Source organism: Urocampus carinirostris, chromosome 19 (assembly GCF_059441175.1).
Source record: "Urocampus carinirostris isolate Australia breed hairy pipefish chromosome 19, RoL_Ucar_1.0, whole genome shotgun sequence".
NCBI classification, from domain to species: domain Eukaryota; kingdom Metazoa; phylum Chordata; class Actinopteri; order Syngnathiformes; family Syngnathidae; genus Urocampus; species Urocampus carinirostris.
The window spans coordinates 26,229,115-26,252,972 of record NC_142367.1 but is presented as its reverse complement, the minus strand read 5'-3'; the positions used below and the strand labels follow the sequence as shown (position 1 = coordinate 26,252,972).

The 23,858-nt window shown below is 38.9% G+C and overlaps 1 protein-coding gene across 2 annotated transcripts in view; it reads right to left on the bottom strand.

Moving 5' to 3' along the window:
• Positions 1-23,858, bottom strand: part of svild (supervillin d) — a 107,824-nt gene that overhangs the window by 29,444 nt on the left and 54,522 nt on the right. For both annotated transcript variants that reach the window (XM_088323156.1, XM_088323155.1), the window contains 5 exons: positions 22,297-22,745; positions 16,508-16,643; positions 2,961-3,108; positions 1,338-1,421; positions 1,165-1,251 (listed from right to left, as the gene is read on the bottom strand). In XM_088323156.1, coding sequence (XP_088179282.1) covers positions 1,165-1,251; positions 1,338-1,421; positions 2,961-3,108; positions 16,508-16,643; positions 22,297-22,745 — 904 coding nt within the window. The remainder of the gene's footprint in view (positions 1-1,164; positions 1,252-1,337; positions 1,422-2,960; positions 3,109-16,507; positions 16,644-22,296; positions 22,746-23,858) is intronic.

Below are 23,858 nucleotides of genomic sequence, written 5' to 3'. Positions count from 1 at the left end.
AAATGGCGCGTGGCTTTGCAATGAATTCAAAGTTATTTGATGGGGAGGAAGCAATATGTAAAAATGGGAGATTTGTCATCTGAATACTTGGACATCTGTTGTGGAGTACCACAGGGTTCTATCCTGGGTCCAAAGTTATTTAATTTATTAACTATTAAACTATTGAAAATAGTAATATTTGCAGACGACACTATCATTTTCTATTAAAATAATAATGGTAACCTGTATTAATCGTGAACTTATTAACCTAAAAGTATGCATGGATATAAATAAATTATCTTTAAATTTAAATAAAACCCAAGTAATATTCTTTGGTAATCGCAAGGCAAATCCAAATTTAGAAGTAAAAATGAATGGTGCTGCAATAGACATTGTATTAGAAATTAAGTTTTTAGGGGTCATAATAGACAATAAATTAAGTTGGAAAACACACATCAGACACATACAAACTAAGGTATCTAAAATAATTTCAAAAATGAATAAAGCCAAATTCCTTTTAAACTAGAATGCATTGTATTTATGATATTGTTCTCTAGTTCTTCCATACATATTGTGCAGAAGTCTGGGGAAATCATTACAAAAGTTGAATACAGCCAATTTTTATCCTCCAAAAACATCCAATTAGAACCATATCTTGATTATACTCATATTTTATTCCTGCAGTCCAAATTATTAAAATTAGATGATTTAGTAAAATTTTCTCTGCACAGCTGCTGCTTAAGGTCAGCAAAAACATAGTGCCAGAAAATATCCGTAAATGATTCATTCGGAAAAAGGGAAATTATAACTTAAGGGGCTGTAGTGAATTCATAATCCCAAAGGTGAGAACCACCAGGAAAAGTATGTGTGTGTCTGTGTGTGGAGTCAAACTTTGGAACGTCTAGTTAACTTTGTGTTATTGTTGCTATTCTTATACCATAACTATTATTATTAATATCATTACACTTGTTGTTATATCATTGGTACATTCGGTGGGGAAGATGAAGGGGTAGGGAATATAAGCATTTGCTTCTTACTACCCCTTTTCGAACATGTCATGTAACTTTATTTTGATGTTGAGTTATTGTTTTTGTTCTGTTTTTTATTTTGATGTTCGAATAAAGTTTTCATTCATTCATAAATGGAGAATACTCAACAGGGATGCATAGAATGACTGTAAAGTACCTTTACTATGAAGTTTGTCCAGGAAGGATTCAAGCTTGTCAAGCCTTTTGTCCCCTTCCACCTTGACATCTGTTCGACTGGAGATTTCTAAAAACCAGATGATTAAATCATTTGCAGCATGATAACGATGAAGCAGTGCCAATACAAGAATTTGGGAGGTGGGTGTTTCATACCATCGAGTGGCTTGACAGGTGTGGCATTGGACTTCTTCATGGGGGTGAGACGAGACTCTCCCTTATCCCCGTCCGACACGAGACCTTAAGAAACATGATTGGGGCGGCATTAGCTCAGGAGGCAGAGCAATCGTCATGGGATGAAGAAGTCGCAGGTTCGATTCCCGGCTCCTCCGTGTTATATGTCGAAGTGTTCTTGGGCAAGACACTGAATCCCTAATGCCCCCAATAAACAGGTAGGCAGGCGCCTTGCATGGCTGACGCTGCTATCGGTTAGTTAGTGTGTAAAAGGGAAAAGTGTAAAGCACATTGTAAAGCGCTTTGGGAGGTCTTCATTGACTTGAAAAGCGCTATAGAAATGCAGAACATTTACATATACCGTAAATTCCGGACTATAGAGCGCACCTGGTTATAAGCCGCACCCACCACATTTTAAGAGAAAAAACGATTTTGTACATACAAAGCCGCACCTGTATATAAGCCGCATGCGCCCACATTTAAACATGTAACACAAACACAAAATTAACCCAAACCCGACTGCAAGTCCCGCGATTGAAACTAAATGTCCTTCATTAAAGTCCACAGTCCAAAAATCACAGCCGGCAAAGGGAACGGAAAATGATACCGGTACTTAAGGTTTGATGCAGACCTGCAGAGTCCGGGTCCCGTTGAAAGTAAGGACAAAAGTGTATATTTCCAAAGGTAAGGGTGGGAAGAATATATCAGATGAACACATTTACTCACGCAACTCCTTTTTCTTTAACCAACGTTTTACCCCCTCTTCTTTCCTTGTCTGTCCCTCACCTTTAGCAGTCCCCACTTAAACTCGGCACCCCGCGTTTGTTCCGCCCCTCATTTTTAGTTCACCCGTGCAAAACATATCAGGATAAGTGTCTAAAATAAATACATTACAAATATGTACAGTTGCAAATACATATTATACACGGGTTACACATATTTACAAAGAAAGACAGTACACCGAGAGAGTTTTCAAAGCTTTAATAATAATAATATAGCTTTGACAGGGCAGTTAATGGTAGCAACACTCGAGCGCCGCTAGCGGCCGTTAGAAAAATGACATAAATTGGCCGCATCACTGAATAAGCCACAGGGTTGAAAGTTAGGGAAAAACGTAGCGGCTTATAGTCCGGAATTTACGGTACATTTATTGACAACAATTACGTACATATTTAGCCAGGCCGACACCTTGTCTTGGTGGTCGGCAACTCGGGGCCCAGGAGCCGCACGCCCAGGGGAGTAGTCAGCACGCCCAGGGGGAGTGGCTGATGTCCCGACGCATCAAAAGAACGGAACACGGAAGAGACGAGACGGACAGACAGGAGCGGAGAACGAGAGATGGATGGCTCGAGAAGACTAATTCGACTATAATTCGGCAAAATTTGATGGAATTCACTTAATAATAATTCTGAGAAAATAAATCTGCCCCCGTGTGAAAAAGCCTGTCTATTCTCTTGTCTCCGCTCCCTAAATTAAGAAAATGAGCACGTATTGTTAGGAGAATAAAGTTTGTGTTTGGTTAATGGAGTCGGATATCTAATTCGAACAGTTTGGTAAACGCTAAATTAGTAATATACTTTAATTCCTAACAGTTGGCACTCATACCTTTCTTGGCCATGCGCCCGGCGACGGTGAATTGGACAGAATCGTTTGCGGCTCCTTTGCCTTTGCTCTTCCACTGCTCCTCCTTGTCCTTGAGGACCTTCATGCGGTCAGCCAGAGACACCTTGGGCGACGCATCCATGCCGGACTTCTGCTCGAATGAAAGAAGGGGATTCATAATATTAGAGAATATTAGAAGAAATGTTCCCTCTAATTTTCCTTACAAGTCTGAGCGTTCACACAAAGTCGGTGAGCAACGATTGAAACAACAGTGAGCAACCATAATCCCAAGTGTGGCAACTAAATCATGATCAAACATGTCCAAAACTTGACTCAAGTTACATTTTGCTGAGTTTCCGGCAATGCAAAATTACTTTTTCTCTTTTGAATGAATTGACTCATGTACTATTGCAAAGGTTGTACGGCCTACAAACGTCGTTTGTTCTTACAATTCTTTCAAAAGATATCCATTTCTTTTTATTTCCTGATATCTTTTGTCGCATAGAATTAACATTTTGGGGGGCTTATTGAGTCGGTTGCACGATACGAAACTGTATTTAATCACATCTTTTAGTGGAAGTACAATGTTGGCAACAAGATTCACTTGATATAATTATTTGACTGCAACACAAACTTTTTCTTCTTTTTTCGTGTTTTTTTCTACTTTTTTTATAAATTCCTTTAAAAAAATCTCATTGTGCTTATTTTTTCCGAACTGTTACTTTTTTCCTTTTTGTTCTCCATTTACTTTTTCCTACATTTCTTTCTTTTCTTTTTTTCTGGCTTTTTTCCAAATTTTTCCTTCTTTTTTCTCTTCCTTTTGTTTCTTTTTTTCTTAGCTTTTCACTCCTTTTTCATTTTGGTATCTTTTTTCTCTTTTGTTCTATTCCCCCATTCCTTTAAGTCATTTTGTGCATCATTTTACATCATATTTGGTCATGTTGGGATTAAAGAAGCAAAAACAACCTGAAGAGCCATTTAGGACCCGAAGGGGCCGGTTCCTTTAAGTGAGCCGAGCCGAAGAAGCCGGTTCTCGATGAACTCTACTGACTTTACTTTTCAACTTCGTTCGACATTGACTTTAAAATACCGCATTTAGGACACAACGTCAGGGGAACCCGTGTATTTTTACCTTCATGCACTGTAACTTTGACTTAAGTCGCTTATTAATTAGTAATGTTGAGCCCTGATTTTTGTGCGCTGGCTAGATTTTCTTGTGCGCTGAGAACGTGCGAGCAGTGCGCAATTGCGCAGCTTAGAGGGAACACTGATTAGAAGTAAGTTTGATTATAGAATTTATATTTAAAGGTAAACAAACTAGGGATAGGCATTACATCCGATAAACTGACTTGATCCGTGATTTTGAAAATCATCAAAATTTCTGAATGGACAAAGGAATTCGAGAGTTGAATCTGAATGAGTGAAAACTGGTGTCGATATTGCTTGTTAGAAATGACAGCTTGGTATTGTAATAAACAGGGTTGGGTAGGGTTACTTGAACTGGATTACTTTCAATTACTTTTGGATGACTCCAATACCAAATATGCTCATAAAAGACAAAAGAAACTAAATAGGAATAAAATGACTCAATTTTGTGCAGGCTTGAGGAGTAACGGAACACATGGAACGGCAAAAATGATGTTTGGATTTATTTTCATTTTGTTTCTGTGGCATTTGATGTTCGTTTTGCCAGAGATCAAAGAGATCAAAGCCAGGTGAGAAAGCTTACCACGTGTTGTGAGTCATCATTTGATTTATATTTAGTTTCTTTTGTCTTTTATTAGCATATTTGGTATTGGAGTCATCCAAAAGTCATTGAAAGTAATCCAGTTAAAGTAACCCTACCCAACCCTGGTAATAAATGCCAAGATGTTTAACCACTACAGAGAAAATCTCAGCTCCCATATTGTATTTTTGTGTGAAAATTTTGCACATAATTATTCAAATGGTTATTCTTTCAGTGAAACATGATCAGTTAACCACTCTGCAGTGGCTAGCACACTAAACAAATGAAAACATTACAACTGTTGCCTTTGGAAACATTCCTGTAAATAAACCCCAAAAACCCTCAGCCTCTCTTACAATGTAGAGTGAAATTATATCTTAGTCAGTTTCTTAATGAGGTGAGTCACAGCTTCCCAAAACCACAGTAGGTTTAATAAACTATTAAAAATCACAAGAGAAACACCGCAATCCCTACCGTTTATCACCCTGGATTTAAATGGAGTGATTTCCATTTTTGCACCTGAATACTCCCTTTTAAAGAGCGGATCAACTTCGATGCACCCAAGATGCTAGGTTCTGCTAACCAATGACAGAATTTAGCTCACCTTACAAGGATTTGATCACCTTAAATGTCTTTAAACGGCCTCACACATCAATTTCTAGCAAGGAGTAATTGCAACAACTAGGGGTTCTCTCTACACGTTCAGTGCCATTACGTATAAATATGTTTTTAGCAGCATTGTCTCTGAGTGCAAAAACATAAAAACACATTTTCTTATTTTAAAAAACTAATAAAAATGGTTTGACAATGTTAGTAAGTATCAAGCCTCTGGGAATTATCTCCATTAGGTGACAGGAGTGGCTGTGATCAGATCTTTGTCTACACATCGAGGCAGTCCCCACTTCTTGTTTCTGGTGAATTAGTGTGTGAAGACGGTGAAAGTGTACTGAAATGGTGTAGTGACCATCGCAAAGCAGAGAAATGTAACGGGTGTAATGATAACTTTTTAGGTAGAGCGCTTGTCTTGGGATCAAGAGATCGCTGGTTCGATTCCGGCTCCTCCGTGTTATATGTCAAAGTGTCCTTGGGCAGGACCCTGAATCCCTATTGCCTGCAATAAGCAGATCGACGCCTTGCATTGGTGTGTGAGTGTGTGTGTGAATGGGTAAGTGTGAAGCACATTGTAAAGTGCTTTGGGAGGTCTTCATTGACTTGAAAAACACTACATAAATGCAGACCATTTACCATTTGTTTTGCTGAAATTCCTGCTGATATTTGTTTGTATAGTTTGTGTATAAGTGTCCTGCAATGATGAGTCCAACAGTGCCACCTGCTGGTATGGGGTAAGGTTTAGTTTAGCCTCTGATTTTATGACCGGAAGGCGGATAGTGTTAGCAGTCTCTAGCGCGCTGCTAACGATGTAGAGAAGCAGCGGAGGTGATAACCACATGGTGTGTGTATGTTGTGTCGCTCATTGCAGTCTCCAGCGTGATGCTAACGCAACTGAAATAAAAGCCTCATCATCCAGTCCGGCCTGAATGTGGATCCTTGGTGGGACAGGTACACCACAGTTACAGACAAACGAGCAACAGAGCTTCAAGATAACTTTTTCCTTTCAAAAAAAGATGACAAAGTGCCATCGTCATCGTCTGGTCAGAGAGGGATTACCTTTTGTGTACGCCTGAGGGAATGAGCTTCAACACTCTTAAGTAATTGCAGGAGGAAGACGAATTTCATGTGGTATATTTGGATTCATATGGGACACAGGCTGTGGCATTATTATTATTGTTGTATGGCTTTTATCAAATCATTAAACAGTGAATAAAATGTGCAGAAGAATTATTTTTTGTCTTGGGAGACGTTTTGTTTAATTTTGACTTAAAATATATGGTGTGGCTAAAAGATATTTGAGCTTTTATTGCTTTTCAGGTCAAAAAAGGTTCCACAACCCTGTGCTTACCTATCTATCTACCTTGGTCATATCCCTCAAGACGGGTGACCGACAGCAAGACAAACACATACAATAACAAGAAAATAAAAGGCAAAAAATAGCAAAAAACACACAAAAATTTTTGGGGACTATGGCCAACCCAAAGGCCCAAACACATAAATTAGGCACTTCGGTACCTAAGTTGGTCCCATGTCACTCGGGTCAGGGTGAGACAACACACTCTTTTGTTCAACAGCAGGGCCCGACAGCTTTCGCTGGTTTACCCCTGCCGCATCATACAGGTGCCCTGCCCATCACTTAGAGCGCGCCCAAACATCCCACTATCCTTTTAAAACACCTCTCCACTCATTCCTATCACCAACAATAGCCTATTTTTTGTCTTGGGAGCCGTTTTGTTTAATTTTGATTTAAACTATATGGTGTGTCTAATAAGATATTTTAGCTTTTGTTGCTTTTTAGGTCAAAAAGGTTCCAGAACCCTGTGCTCACCAAAGACAAAATTCGCCTCACCTTACACGCATCTAATCACCTTAAGTGTTTTTATTGTGTAAATTATAACCTTTATCTTCTTTGTTCCTTTACATTGTGTAAATTATTGCCTTATCTTCTTTGTTCATTTATCTTCTTTTATCCTCGCTGTTTAATGTGAAGCTGGAGTGCCACGTCCAATTTCGTTGTCACAATATGATCAACCCATTTTGTGACAATGACAATAAAGGTATTTTCTATTCTATTCTAAATTCTAAAAAAGGAAGGCGAGCTCTGTTGTGGGCACAGAGCTGGACAGCCTGACAACAGTAGCTGAGAGACGGGCACTGAAAAAGCTGCGGGACAATCCATCGCATCCACTACACAGCATTATATCCAGACAGAAGAGCAGCTTCAGCGACAGACTGCTGTCACTGTCTCGTACCACGGACAGACTGAAGAGATCTTTTCTTCCTCATGCCATGAGGCTCTTTAACGCCACCCGGCGGAGTAAAGGCCCACATTAAACCACACCCCCTAGATTGCATATTACCGTATTTTATTGCAATGTGTATTCTGTGTAGCACTATCTAGATCAGGGGTGTCAAACATGCGGCCCGGGGGGCCAGATCAGGCCCGCGAGACAACACTCAGAGAAGCGAAGGAGAAAAACAAGCAGCAGGTTTAAATATGTCAACTTGATGTTGCCAAAGCCAGGTGCCTCGAACAAAGACACTGTACTTGTATTTATTTATTTTTCTCTCTCTCTCTCTCTCTCTCTCTCTCTCTCTCTCTCTCTCTCTCTCTCTCTCTCTCTCTCTCTCTCTCTCTCTCTCTCTCCTCTCTCTCTCTCTCTCTCTCTCTCTCTCTCTCTCTCTCTCCTCTCTCTCTCTCTCTCTCTCTCTCTCTCTCTCTCTCTCTCTCTCTCTCTCTCTCTCTCTCTCTCTCTCTCTCTCTCTCTCTCTCTCTCTCTCTCTCTCTCTCTCTCTCTCTCTCTCTCTCTCTCTCTCTCTCCATATATATATCTATCTCCTTTTTTTCCCCTCCCCTTTCCTCTCTCTCGCTGTCTCTCTTTCACTTTCTGTGTCTCTCTTCTTCTCTTTCTTTGTTTATCTTTGTCTCTTTTTTTCTCTCTTTGTCTTTTTACCTTGTTTTGCTCTCTCTTCCATTTTCCCCTTTTCTCTCTCTTGTCTCTTTCTCTCTCTCTTGCTTTCCCATTCTTGTCTTCTCCCATTCTCTTTCTCTCCTTCTTTTTTCTCTCCTTCGCTCATTTGATTTCTCTTTGGATATCTTTATTTCTCTCTTTCTTTCCCCCTCTCTCATTATTTGTCTTTATCTCTTGTTTCTCACGTTTCACGTTCTCTCTCTCTCTCTCTTTCTTTTTTCTCTCTTTCTCCTTTCTTGGTCCCACCCTCTTTTTCCTCTCCTCCGCTTTGTCTAATTTCTTACTCTCTTTCTTTCTCTTTAATCTGCTAGTCCGGCCCCCGAGAGAATATTTGTTCTCTCCTGTGGCCCCCCGAGGTAAATTGAGTTCGACACCCCTGATCTAGATGCTCTATATAACACGCTACAGTGGGTATTAGCATGTCACATTGGGTATGTGTACATTGTATTCTTTTTGCTTTATTATTGTATTGTTCTCAGCGCAGGGATGCTGCTGGAAATATGAATTTCCCGGCGGGGATGAATCAAGTATTTATCTATCTATCTAAACAGCCTTACAAATCATTTTCTAGCAAAGGATAATTGCGACGAATACGGGTTACCTAAAAAATGTTTTAAAAAATCCCTCGCATTTGCAAAATTGCCAAGTCGGTTACTATATTTGGATATTAACAGCACACGCGTTTCGGCGCAATGTATAAAAGTAACTGACAGTAATGAAAGACATTCCCCGGCTTTCCACTTGTAAACCGTCCCTCAGTGTCAAGGCCAGACGGGCCAAGTTAAACATCTACAGATGTCTGCAGTCCTTAAAAATGGGGAACAGCAGCCAAGCAGATGTCCATGTGGCATCAGATTAGGGTGCGTACGCCATTGAGAAATTAGCCCATCGCGTCAATCTGACATGAGATGGATGTTGCGATAAAAGAGCGTCTGCTACTTACTAAAAGATGTCGTCATCAAGCGAAAAAACAAGAAGCTATGATCTAGGAAACTGTTGTTTACATTTCAGTATTATTTACGTGCAGGTAAATATTTTGGTATACTTATCATGGCATTGCTTTTACCTTATTTGTGTCTTTAAAAGCCAGAGTGTGTAATATTTGACCACTAGATGGCACTATATTGTCATAATGCGAACGAAAAACAGTGCCACAGAGCGCAGCGTAGTAGCAAGATGCCGGATTTCTATGTAGGGATTCCACTATGTAAAAGAAATACAAATTTATAGACCTATGATTTATTTAAAAAAAAATAACACGGGTATGCTAGTTGATGTATTTTTGCCTAGCATTCAAGTTGAGATCTTATTTGCACCACAAGAAGGCATTAAATATTACATACTGTATCTTTCTGGTTAGCTGCTCCTCTTGCACTCTTTGCACTACTGTATAATACTATGCATAGCTATAATTATTTAGTATATTATTAGTACTTCAATACTCCAACTCAATACAACATTTTATTTATATCTGTACATTCAAGGAAACTGTGCAGGTCAGATGTATCGACATTTCGTTCTGTATACACGTGTACAAGAATGACAATAAAGTATATCTGAATCTGAATTTAAGTCTTTATTGAGCGTTTATCATGGAATGACATGCCTTTTTTCATCGTAAACAATGTTCACTAAATCGTTATTGATGATAATAAAAGACAATTAATCCTAATAATCCGATGAGAAACAGAATCATTGTTTGTACACCTTTGTCAGGGCCAAATTCAAGCACTTTTTAAGGACTTTCAAAAGCCAAATTTTCAATTTCTCCACTACCGTTAAAAAGACAAACATTGTTTAAATCATGTATTTTGTAGAGCCACAAAGATATCTGCTATCAACATATGCGATTTTTAATCACGCGTGTGTATCTATAAGACATAAGATTTTTAGATCATGAGTAAAGCGCAAATAACGTCAGCGTCATTTTTAAGCAGACACATGGCAACAGTTTTAAGCATTTAAGAGCCCTTCACCCAAATTTTAAGCACATTTCAAGCCTTGAAAACGCCATGTAAATGAGCACAGAACACAGAATAATGTCTAAATCCAACTGTGAGTATTCTGCAATTGTTGGGTTAGTCCTTTCATTTACCGATTACTTGTGCATGTGACTCAAACACAACTGCCAGCAAAAAAGTAAAAGTGGAAGCAGATCTTTTTGGACCGCCGCCAAACATAATGCGAAGAAATACATTCTGCCGAATGACACATTTGCCAAACACTTGACCTTTGCTTTAGTCGTTTAAGAGTAAGCAATTCGTGCATTGAGACCAGCTTTTTGAAATCGAAATCTTATGTACCGTATTTTCCGCACTATAAGGCGCACCTAAAAGCCTTTATTTTTTTCAAAAGCTGACCATGCGCCTTATAATACAGCGCGCCTTATATATGGATCAATATTAAGTCGCAAAGTCTTGCAACTAAGGCAAGCAGCCGCCGACTAGATTTCCCCCCGAAGGCGAAGTAGTCCGCGGTGTATTTATATACCGGCGTTTCATTTCCTAACCAATGTGTCAATCATCATTTGAATCAGTCACTATTGGCTAAAGTTATTCGGAGGTAAAGGGGGCGGATCCTTTTTATCATTGACAGGCTCGCATAGGCGAAAGGGGCGAAACAAAGCCTGCAATTGGCCCAAAAAGATGAATGTGAATCACACGTTGGGTTGCACTACGGCATAGAGAAAACATTTTTTACTATTCTGTATTTGTAAATATTTGACTCTCCTGGATTTACTACACTCACGGTTGTAAGAAGACCACGGTTACGTATCATTATTGAACGTGATGGCTGCAAGAGAACTTAGGTGAGCGATGCGGCTTTATATTTTCCCGGTATCTTGTTTTAGAACGATCTTGATGTTTCTGTGATGAGTCTATTTTGAAACTAAATTCAATTCAAAGTGTATATTGTCATATTCACAATAAAGAAGCCCGTTTCCCTGCACTATAAAATTCTTACTTTGCTGTCCACACAGTTGCCAGCAAAAAATAAAATGGAAATAAAGAAATGATATTTGGAACGATGCATTTGAGTGATTGGTGACATCTCTGAGACACGTATTTGCTTCTTTGCAAGCTTTCGGAATGTTAAGGGGGTAATAAGTTTGACTGAACTATCTGACTGTTTTGTCGACGTTCCCATTGTAACGCCTTATAATCCGGTGCACCTTATGTATGGGAAATATCGGACCAAAAATTATTTTTTGGGGGTGCGCCCTATAACCCGGTGCGCCTTATAGTGCGGAAAATATGGTAGTACTTTCAGGATTAACTATGTTGTCTTTTTGTGCAGCAAGCTTTTGTTTTCTCAAAAGTTCCTAATAGAAACCATTATGAAATTTTCACACACTTGCGGTGTGGCAAAGCCTAAATCTGGAGCTAATCAAAGGGGGGGAAATACTACATAATCTTAACAGGACCCCAGAGAGCCCGGAAAGAGGAGACCAAAAGGCTTTGGTCTCCCACAGGAAACCGTCTTTCACAGACCTTCAGAATGGCACCAGGCAGTATGACCTAAATTAGCTTGCAGAAGAATTTGATTGCTTTATTAGCACTGGTAAAAATAATAGTAGATATTTGGTAAAGTCATTAAGTCTTGACACTTGCATTTCAATTACAGCTAAAGCACACGTGTCACGCATTTGACTCAAAAACCCAGTTTACAGTAACATTTCCAAGCATCAGCTATTTTACAGCGCAAAAAACACGTTTAGAATGGGCAAAAATAACACTAGATGATGCTAGTTTATGTGGCGGAAAAATTTGGGAGTTGAAGACAACAACACTAGTTTTATGGCATAAAACACGCATTAGTTTTGTAATAAGAGATTGAGCTAGTTTTCAGTTTATAAACTGCTTTAATCTTTCTGCACAGAAGACAATAGATAGATAGAGATATAGATAGATAGATAGAGATAGAAATAGATAGATAGAAACATAGATAGATAGATGAAGAGAGATAGATGAATAGAGGTGGATAGAGATAGATGAATAGAGATTGATAGCTAGAGATAGCTAGATAGACAGAGATAGACAGAGATAAAGATAAAGATAGAGGTAGAGGGATAGAGAGATAGCTGGATAGACAGAGATAGCTAGATAAACAGAGATAGACAGAGATAAAGATAAAGATAGAGATAGAGGGATAGATAGATAGAACGATAGAGATAGATAGCTAGATATAGATGGATAGACAGAGATAGATAGAGATAGATAGATAGAGATAGATAGCTAGAGACAGATAGAGATAGATAGCTAGATAGAGATAGAAATAGACAGAGATAGATAGAGATAGAAATAGACAGAGATAGATAGAGATAGAAATAGACAGAGATAGATAGAGATAGAAATAGACAGAGATAGATAGAGATAGAAATAGACAGAGATAGATAGAGATAGGAATAGACAGAGATAGATAGAGATAGAAATAGACAGAGATAGATATAGATAGATATAGACAAAGAAAGATAGAGATAGATATAGACAAAGAAAGTTAGAGATAGAGATAGATAAAGATAGAAGTACAGAGAGAGAGAGAGATAGATGGATAAATAGAAACTTTATTCATCCCCGAAGGGAAATTCACACTTCCAGCAGTATCCTTGTGTTGAAAAATAATAAAATAAAGATATAGAATACAAAAATACCCAATATAGCATTTTGCTATAGAGTATTTAAATAGTGCTACGTAAAATACACACTGTAATAAAAATAAGGTAATATAAAAGAGTGGGGGTGGGGTTTAATGTGGGCTTTTACTCCCCCGGGTGGAGTTAAAGAGCCTCATGGCATGAGGAAGAAATGATCTCCTCAGTCCTTTAGCCAATCTTTGACCGAAAGTTGTGACATAAAAACATTTTAAAAAAAAAATAAAGATTAACATTATCAGCAGCAATATATAGTTTGAATGCTTGACTGACTTGTGAAAATATATATGATATACTTTGGCTTTATTATTATAGACAACTAGGTTTGCATACGGGCCTTGACATACTTGAACAACCGAGTATTTTTGTTTAAAGTCTTTGTGGTTTTGCTTAAGAGCTCTTTTGAGCAACACAACACGCATTATAATGTCCACTCACCTCAAAACACTGGGAAAGGTTGACAGGCGGAAGTCAAAGTCAGAGAAAGGGGTAGTCTGGTGGTAAGGAACTACAAATGCGGGGACAAAGAGGGTGAAGGAAAAGTGGTGAGAGGAAAAAATGGGAATGAACAGAGGAAAACGTTAAGTGCATGACGAAAGACAAGAGGAAATCAAGGAGAAATGGATGTGCATGTACACAGGTTGTGTACAATGTTCCCTCTAATTTTTCACGGGTCTGAGAGTTCACACAAAGTCGGTGAACAACGCTTGAAACAACAGTGAGCCACCATAATCCCAAATGTGGCAAGATAATTCATTATCAAACATGTCCAAAACTTGACATCATGTTACATTTTGCTGAGTTTCCGGCAATGCAAATTTATTTTTCTCTTTTGAATGAATTGACTCATGTACTATGTCCTACAAACGTCGTTTGTTCTTACAATTCTTTCACAAGATATCCATTTCTTTTTATTTCCTGATATATTTTGTCGCATAATATTAACATTTTGGGGGGCTTATTGAGTCAGTTGCAAAATACAGAACTGTACTTAATCACATTTTTTTGTGGAAGCACAATGTTGGCAACAAGATTCACTTGATATCATTGGAAATAATTTGAATGCAACACAAACTTTTTATTATTTTAGTTTTTTTTCCAAGCTGTTTTTATTTTTTGTTCTCTATTTACTTTTTTCCTACATTTCTTTCTTTTCTTTTTTTTCTGTGTTTTTTCTAAATTTTTCCTTCTTTTTTTCTCTTCCTTTTGTTTCTTTTTTTCTCAGCTTTTCACTACTTTTTATTTTTGGTATTTTTTTCTTTTTGTTCTATTCCCCCCTTCTATTAAGTCATTTTGTGCATAGTTTTACATCATATTTGGTCATGTTGGGATTAAAGAAGCAAAAACAACCTGAAGAGCTGTTTAGGACCCGAAAGAGCCGGTTCCTTTTAGTGAGCCGAGCCGAAGAAGCCGGTTCTTGACCAAGTCTACTAACTTTACTCAACTTCGTTCTGCTCTGACTCGACTTCAAAATACCGCACAATGTCAGGGGAACCAGTGTATTTTTACCTTCATGCACTGTAACTTTGACTTAAGTCGCTTCTTAATTAGTCATTTTGAGCCCTCATTTTTGTGCGCCGGCTAGATTTTCTTGTGCGCAGAGAATGTGCGAGCAGTGCGCAATTAGAGGGAACACTGGTCGTGTACCTTTTATTTTTTTTGAAACACTTTTTTTTTTTAAACATCTGATCCGTAAATATCCATGTCACTTATGTTTTTTTCTACGGTACTGCCTTTACTCAAGGCATCTTTCTTTCATCAAAATATTCAACAGAGCATGCAAGAAAGAATTCACAGGGGGATTCTCAGCACAACATTCGTCTTACAGGAGTTATCTATGAGTGGGGGTGAGGGTGCACACTGCACAGACATTGTTTTGACAGGCTGTTCAATGAGTCATAGCTACACTCCATGACCAAGAGGGCTTAAAGGAATTCAATATACGCTTTATGCTACTGATAACAAATACCGTATTTTCCGCACTATAAGGCGCACCTAAAAGCCTTTTTTTTTTCAAAAGCTGACCATGCGCCTTATAATACAGTGCGCCTTATATATGGCTCAACATTAAATCGCAAGGTCTCGCAACTTACGCAACAGCCGCCGACTCGATTTTCCCCCGAACGTGGAGTAGTCCGCGGTGTATGCTGGGATTTATATACCGGCGTTTCATTGGCTAACCAATGTGTCAATCATCATTTGAATCGATCGCTATTGGCTAAAGTTATTCGGAGCCTCGGCTAGGCTAGAGGGCAGAAACAAACCCTGCAATTGGTCGAAAAAGATGTGTCAATCATCTGTTAAATCGATCGCTATTGGCTGAAGTTATTCGGAGCCTCGGATTGGCTAGATGGCCAAAACAAACCCTGCAATTGGCCGAGTTTAGCAATGGCGTAGCAAGCTTGCTAAAGTACGCCATAAAGAAACATGTTTCATTAGTCTGGATTTACTTCACTCACCGTTGTAAGAAGACCATGATTGCGTATCATTATTGAACGTGAGAACTTAGGTGAGCTATGCGGCTTTATATTTTCCCGGTATCTTGTTTTAGAACGATCTTGATGTTGCTGTGATGAGTTGAGTGAATTCAACTCAATTCCAAGTGTTTATTGTCATATGCACAGTAAAGTTGTGAGCGAAACAGAAAATAGAAAGTAAGGAATGGTTGGCATTTCTTGAATCCCAAGACTTCAACCTTCCGAATGATATTTGAAATGACGCATTTAAGTGACATCGTACGGACACCGCATCCGCACGTGTCTACGACACGTATTTGCTTCTTTGCAAGCTTTGGGAATGTTAAGGGGGTAATCAGTTGGACTGAATCATCTGACTGTTTTGTCGACGTTCCCATTGTAGCGCCTTATAATCCGGTGTGCCTTATCTATGGAAGATATAGGACCAAAAACAATTTTTTGGGGGTGCGCCCTATAACCCGGTGCGCCTTATAGTGCGGAAAATACGGTACTCCAGAAATCTGACTTCTGATCCCAGTTGGACTATTCACTGCATTTAAACCCAGTAACTGTTAATTACAAGAGCAAAAAAACTACAGCTGTTCAGCATTGGTCAACGGATATCACTGCAGGTTAGAGTAAGTAAATTAAAAAAAAAAAATCTAAGTCTAAGTAAATAAAAACAAACGTACACATCTACTGCACAAATTAACCTTAAAATACAAGTCTCCATTTAGCCAAACTTCGTTTATAAAGGGAATTCCTTGGAGATTGAGAAAGGAAGTGGAGGGTAAAGAAGGAGAAGCGTGACTTCGAAATACTCGCAGGTGTGAGGTCACGGTGTAGGGTTTTATTTGTACAATACGAGGCGAGCTAAAGCCTGGATCTTTGGCACGGCTGTTCCCAAATGCCCCATGAATGTTTCACCCTTCTGGAAGCAGACCCAAGGAATTCAACCGATACGTCCACATCCAAGTCTTTACTTTCAACACAAAAAGGTACGAGATTCTACGAAACGTTGACATAGCAAAACCACACAATCGTACCTTTTTATCCCGTCAGATTTGAAGATGTTTACCCGATTATGGTAAGCTCAAAGCTCATGTAATATTTACCCAAGAACAAAAACCTACCTTTTTCTTCCAGGCGTTCTCAGCATCCTGAAGCTGGTTGAAACGATCGGCTAGCGATGTCTGAATCACATCTGATGGTTTGGACTTGGTTGTCCATTCTCTCTTCTCGCCATCACCGCTGCTAAACTCTGCAAGTCTGGAAATTGAGGGAAACGTGTCCTAAATAGAAATCACTTGTGTAAACTGCTCGACATATGGCATCCATTTTGGCTTAAGTTATTAAATATTGTTCTTTGTCATCCTATAAAGCACAGTTGTTAAACTATATGGGTGAAGGGTTACTCTATAGGGGGAACGTTTTCCAAAGACCCCCTGATAAAAATGTCAAGTACACATAAACAAAACATGTACCCTAAATTCCGGACTATAAGCCGCTACTTTTTTCCCAAATGTTCAGCCCTGCGGCTTATTTAGTAAAGCGGCCAATTTATGGAACTTTTCTAACGGCTACCGGCGGCGCTGGAGTCTAAAAAGTAAGATTGAGACCAGTTGAATATGTGCGCCAAGAAAGACTCCAACCTCTAAGTTTTAGCACACATTGTCTGTAAAGTTAATGTACGTTCCGATAATGAGAAAGTTGGAGAAAGTATTGGCGACAGTTATAAGAAGGAAGTTGAGGACAATCTACCGTGAATTTCATAATTACGGGATGCTTCCTTTAGACCAGGGGTGTCAAACTCATTTTAACTCGGGGGCCACACGATAGAACAAAAATTCTGTTGGGGGCCGGACTAGTAGATTAAAGAGGAGGGGTGAGAAAAGAAAGAAAGAGAATGAGAAAGAGAAAAAGATAGAGAAAGAGAGGAAGAAAGAAGAGAAAGAAAGAAGAGAAAGAAGGGAAAGAAAGAAAGAAGAGAATGAAAAAAGAGAAAGAAAGAAAAGAAAGAAAGAAGAGAAAGAAAAAGGAGAAAGAAAGAAGATAAAGAAAAGAAAAAAAGAGAAAGAAAAGAAAGAAGAGAAAGAAAGAAGCGAAAGAAGAGAAAGAAAAGAAAAAACAAAGAGAAAGAAAGAAGAGAAAGAAAGTAGAGAAAGAAAGAAGAGAGAGAAGAGAAAGAGAGAAAGAAAGAAGAGAAAGAAAGAGAAAGAAGAGAAAGAAGAGAAAGAAAAGAAGAGAAAGAAAGAAAAAAAAGAATGAAAGAAAAGAAAGAAAGAAGAGAAAGAAAAGAAGAGAAAGAAAGAAAAAAAGAATGAAAGAAAAGAAAGAAAGAAGAGAAAGAAAAAGGAGAAAGAAAGAAGATAAAGAAGATAAACAAAGGAAAAAAGAGAAAGAAAAGAGAGAAAGAAAGAAGCGAAAGAAGAGAAAGAAAAGAAAAAACAAAGAGAAAGAAAGAAGAGAAAGAAGAGAAAGAGAGAAAGAAAGAAGAGAAAGAAAGAGAAAGAAAGAGGAAGAGAAAGAAAAGAAGAGAAAGAAAAGAAGAGAAATAAAGAAAAGAAAGAAAAGAAAGAAAAGAAAGAAGAGAAAGAAAAGAAAGAAGAGAAAGAAAAGAAAGAAGAGAAAGAAAAGAAAGAAGAGAAAGAAAGAAGAGAAAGGAAGAGAGAGAGAAATAAATACAAGTACAGTGCCTTTGTGAGAGGCACCTGGCTTTGTCAACATCATGTTGACATATTTCAACCTGCAGCTTGTTTTTCTCTTGCGCTTCTCTGAGTCTTGTCTCGCGGGCCGGATTCAATCCCTTAGCGGGCCTGATCTGGCCCGCGGGCCGCCTCTTTGACACCTGTGCTTTAGACAGACACGTTTGATGCATTGCAATGTACCTACTAGCTTGTTGGTACCTTTCAAAGGCAGGGTTTGGGATGAAAGTTATATTATTATTATTAAAGCTTTGAAAACTCTCTTGGTGTACCGTCTTTCTTCGTAAATATGTGTAACCGTGTATAATATGTATTTGCAACTGTATATTTTTGTAATGTATTTATTTTAGAGATTTATTCTGTTATGTGTTCTACGGACCAATCAAAAAGAAGGGGTGGAGCAAACGCGGGCTGATGGGAATTGGGGTAAAGCTGAGTCACCGGTAGATCTGTCTGTTGTCGCAGCGGACAATAGTGGATATATATTTTTCCCACCCTTAACTTTGGAAATATACATTTTGTTTCCTTGGATTACTTTCAACGGGACCCGGACTTAACAAGTCTGCATCATACGTTAATTACGGGTATCATTTTCCATTAATGATGCCAACTATGGTTCTAGAATTGTGTACTATCTATGTGGTAAGAGTCCCGGCTCCTTGGCTTTGTAGCGTATTATGAACTGAACGATAACGGATAATGGATAATGAATAACGAAGATAGAACAATAACCCTTAAAAACCCCAAAACCCCATAGTGGAACTTACAGCCTGGTCTGGGTTAGACTTGTGATTGTATCACAAGTTTTAATGCGGGTGCACGCGGCTTATACATGGGTGCGGCTCGTGTAAAAACAAAAGTGGCAAATTACTTAAGAAGTGGTGGGTGTGGCTTATAATCAGGTGCGCTCTATAGTCTGGAATTTACGGTACACATAAACAAAATTTGTATATACATCCTTATATTAATGTCTAGACCAGGGGTCGGCAACCTATGATACGCTTACCAGTGGCTCGCAAGCGCACAGCAAAAGAATGATTTTTTTTTCAAAAATGCGCATTTTTACCTGAAATTTAGACATTTTCAGTTGGGTGCCGTGGTAGGTATAATATCCATTCATAGCTGTTTAAGTTGGAATAAATCTCAATCAAACCCAATTCAACTATGCGAATCGATATCTCGCTTTACTTACCTAGATACCTAGATCAGTAAATTTCAACCGAAATATTCATGACTTTTTTAATGAAATAAGAATATTGATTAAAGGGACAGTGTGTATTATATGGCGTCTACTATTGGTCAATTAAAAGAAGAACCCTATCGATTTAAATAATAAGCAAAAATAAATGTCATATAAACCTGCATTTCTTTTAAATACTCGTAGCTTAAGAAATTTGCATTTATTTTATATAAAATTAGCCTCACCTTATTGTCGGCTATCTAGCTGCTATGGATACCTGAAAACCAAAAACCTTGTGAAAGAAGAAAAGAAGATATTTGAAAAGAATCGTTTTTGGTAACATTATACAATGGTTTTCCCAACCTTTAGAGAGTGCTAATTTTTGTTACTGATTAGCGCAAAAGGCTACCATTTTGAAATACAATGTTGTTACTATGTTATTTGAGGTTCACGGCTCCCTTGACCGACAGCATCGGCGGGGCACCACTGAGGATGCAACTCAGGACAGCTTTCTCCATTGCTGACGGTTCCTGGCCTGAATTTAGGTCGTGGCAAAAATGATACCAGTTAATTCCTGGATTTTGTCAACCTAGTTCTTTAAATAACAAGGTTGTAATCATTAGTATGTAACATCCTACATGCCCACATTTCTTGTGTATATATTGTGTAAATTATAACCTTTATCTTCTTTGTTCCTTTATATTGAGTAAATTCTAACCTCAGTGTTCTGGTTTGCCCGCATCCCTGCGTCCTAGACGCAACATTTTTGCTGGGGACGCAACCTTTTTGACACCAAATTGTCATTATTACCCGATTACTTCTTTTTTTTTTTTTTTTTTATCAAAGATTTACCGCACTCCAAACTTTTCGCCAGGCAGATCCGCCATGGTTGTTTTGGTCTCGCGCCGATCTCGGCAAACGAGATCTCGTTACTTTGAGATGATGTAATCTTGGTTGTCGAGTGAAAGAGAAGTAATCCCTCCGAAAAAATAGTTGGTATTACGTGCAAATCAACAAAAAATTGGTAATTTCTTCAGTGTCGGTAATAGGTCGAAAGATAATACAGAAAGTGGTAACAACGGCAATAATTGCGGCACGAAAAAACGGCAGAGAAATTCTTCAGAAGACCGCGGAGGCAAGGAAAACACATGTGTTGAAGCGAACGATTCGACGAAAGATAAACAAAAGGATACTCCTAGCAAGAAAAGGACTTTTCTGCCAAAATGGACTCAATTATATTCCTGGTTACGCTATGAGGAGGATGATAATGGAGGCTACATGTTCTGTGATGCATGCACCCAGTGTGACAAAAAAACTGGATTGGATAAATCATTTCGCAATACGGGCTTTCAGAAAAGCACATTGGATCGGCACAACGACAATGAAAACCACAAATAAGCTATGGAAATTCCGTTACAACTGTGGCGGGACAGCAAACCACGAAGAATATATGAACTGAAAAATCTGAAGCGATTAAAACTGCATGAATATATAGACTAATATTTCAGCAATATTATTTTGTATAATGTACACTATTTTTGTGAACTGAAAAATCTGAAGTGATAACTGCTTTGTATTACCAATTAAGTGTGATTATTAAAACTGAATGAATAGATAGATTTATAGATTTATTTATATATTTGTCGCCGATTTACAATTTCAACCGCGATAACACTAAATTTTGGGGACCCATTGATCTCTGTTGGGACCCATAGATTTTTGAGCATGCGAGTCCCCGGGACCCATCACTTTTCACAGCTAAAATGAACACTGTAACCTTATCTTCTTTGTTTTCTTTTATCCTCTCTGTTAAATGTGAAACTGGAGTGCCACGTCCAATTTCGTTGTCACAATATGTTCAACCCATTTTGTAACAATGACAATAAAGGTATATTCTATTCTATTCTATTCGAAGTTAAGTCAACCACAAAAACATAACATCAGTTAGAGATCAAATCTATTTAAAGAATGTCAGATGTTCTTAGGGGGCTCTGATGCTGGTTAGCTGCTCCTCTTGCACTCTTTGCACTACTGTATTATACTATACATAGCTATAATTATTTAGTATATTATTGGAACTTCAATACTCCAACTCAATACAACATCCGTACATTCAAGGAAACTGTGCGGGTCAGAAGTATCGACATTTCGTTCTGTGTGCATGGGTACAAGAATGACAATAAAGTATATCTGAATCTGAAAATAATACATACTGTCCCTTTACAAAAAACAAACTTGAAATCAGGGTTGGGTAGGGTTACTTGAACTTGATTACTTTCAATTACTTTTGGATTACTCCATTACCAAATATGCTAATAAAAGCGAAAATAAATTAAATATGAATAAAATTACTAAATTTTGTACAGACTTGGGGAGTAACGGAACACACGGAACGGCAAAAATGATGTTGACAAGCTCATCTCATCTCATTAGCTACACCGCTTATCCTCAGTAGGGTCGCGGGGGTGCTGGAGCCCATCCCAGCAATCATCGGGCAATGGGCAGGGGACACCCTGAACTGGTTGCCAGCCAATCGCAGGGCACACAGGGACAGACTCACTCGCTCATTCACACCTAAGGACAATTTGGACCGGCCAATTCACCTGAAATGCATGTTTTTGAAATGTGGGAGGAAACCGGGGTGCCCGGAGGAAACCCACGCAAGCACGGGGAGAACATACAAACTCCGCACAGGAAGTCTGAAGCTGGATTTGAACCCACGCAGGAGGTTCCCAAGACATGAACTGTGCCGCACATGCGCTAACCACTGCGCCGCCGTGCTGATGTTGGCAAGCTGTTTGGAGTGATTTTCATTTTGTTTCTGTCGCATTTGATGTTCGTTTTGCCGGAGATCAAAGAGATCAAAGCCAGGAGAGAAAGCTTACCACGTGTTGTGAGTCATCATTTGATTCATATTTAGTTTCTTTTGTCTTTTATTAGCATATTTGGTATCGGAGTCATCCAAAAGTCATTGAAGTAATCCAGTTAAAGTAACCCTACCCAACCCTGCTTGAAATTAGGCATCGTTTTCACTGACCTTTGTTTGTTGGAGGAGCCTTGGCTACTGTCCAAGCTGTCCATCTCCTCCGTGTCCTCCGACACGGTAGACGTAAAGTCCAAACTCCCGTCCGGCGAAGGACTTCGCATCTCCTCCAAGCTTCCGCGGCTGCAGCTGCTTCCGCTACTACGCTCGCTTCGCCGTCTCTGGTAGCCATAGCCGTCTTCTTCCGTGACTTCTTCAAAAAACGAGTCGTCGTCTCGGCCGTTTTCCTCCTCATCTTCGACGTCTTCCTCCAGGTCGACCTGCTGCCGGTCCTCTTCGTTTTCGCTCTCGGGGTGACTCAGCGTGACACTGTTTTGCCGGAGCAAGGCACCCTCGTGCAGCGAGCCTTCGCTTTGGTCCGACTCCACGCTGGTTGAGCGGCTCTTCTTCAGGATTCCCTTAATGCCTCGAGGCCCGGAGTCCTGGCGCTGCAGCGGGGGTGTCTGCGGAAAAGAAAGCTGTTTTACAAGCAGATAATAAACGAATTGTAAACAAAAGGAGCAATGCAGTCTTTATGTCTGCTTCAGCGACTCACTGCTGTTATGAACAGTTTCTGGGTTAGTGGGTTACATCAGCGAGGGGGGTGTTTGGGGACTATAAAAGGCTGAATATGTGAGAAAATGCCTGGAGACCAATGTTCCCTCTAAGCTAACGCGCACTGCCTGCACATTCTCAGCGCACAAGAAAATCTAGCCAGCGCACAAAAATCAGGGCTCAAAATTACTAATTAAGAAGCGACTCAAGTCAAAGTTACAGTGCATGAAGGTCAAAATACACGGGTTCCCCTGACGCTGTGTTCTAAATGCGGTATTTTGAAGTCAATGTCGAAGTAGAACGAAGTTGAGTAAAGTTAGTAGAGTTTGTCGAGAACCGGCTTCTTCGGCTCAGTTCACTAAAGAGAACCGGCTCTTTCGGGTCCCAAACGGCTCTTCAGGTTGTTTTTGCTTCTTTAATCCCTACACGACCAAATATTACGTAAAATTGTGCACAAAATGACTTAAAGGAAGGGGGAAATAGAACAAAAAAGAAAAAAAATACCAAAATGAAAAAGTAGTGAAAAGCTGAGAAAAAATAAACAAAAGGAAGAGAAAAAAGAAGGAAAATTTCAGAAAAAATAAAAGAAAGAAACAAAGGAAAAATAGTAAATAGAGAACAAAAAGAAAAAAGTAACATCTGGGAAAGAATAATCACAAGGAGTTTTTTTAAAGGAGTTTAAAAAAAAAAAAAAAACAGGGAAAAAGAAGAAAAAGTTTGTAACCGACAAAATAAGCCCCCAAAAATGTTAGTATTATGCGTCAAAAGATACCAGGAAAAAAAAAAAGAAAATCTTGTGAAAGAATTGTTGTAAAAACAAATGACGTTTGTAGGACGTAAAACCTTTGCAATAATACATGAGTCAATTCATTCAAAAGTAAAAAAATGTTTTTGCATTGCCGGAAACTCAGCAAAATGTAACTTGGACATGTTTGATCATGATTTAGTTGCCACACTTGGGATTGCCGTTGCTCACTATTGTTTCAAGCGTTGCTTACCGACTTTGTGTGAACGCTCAGACC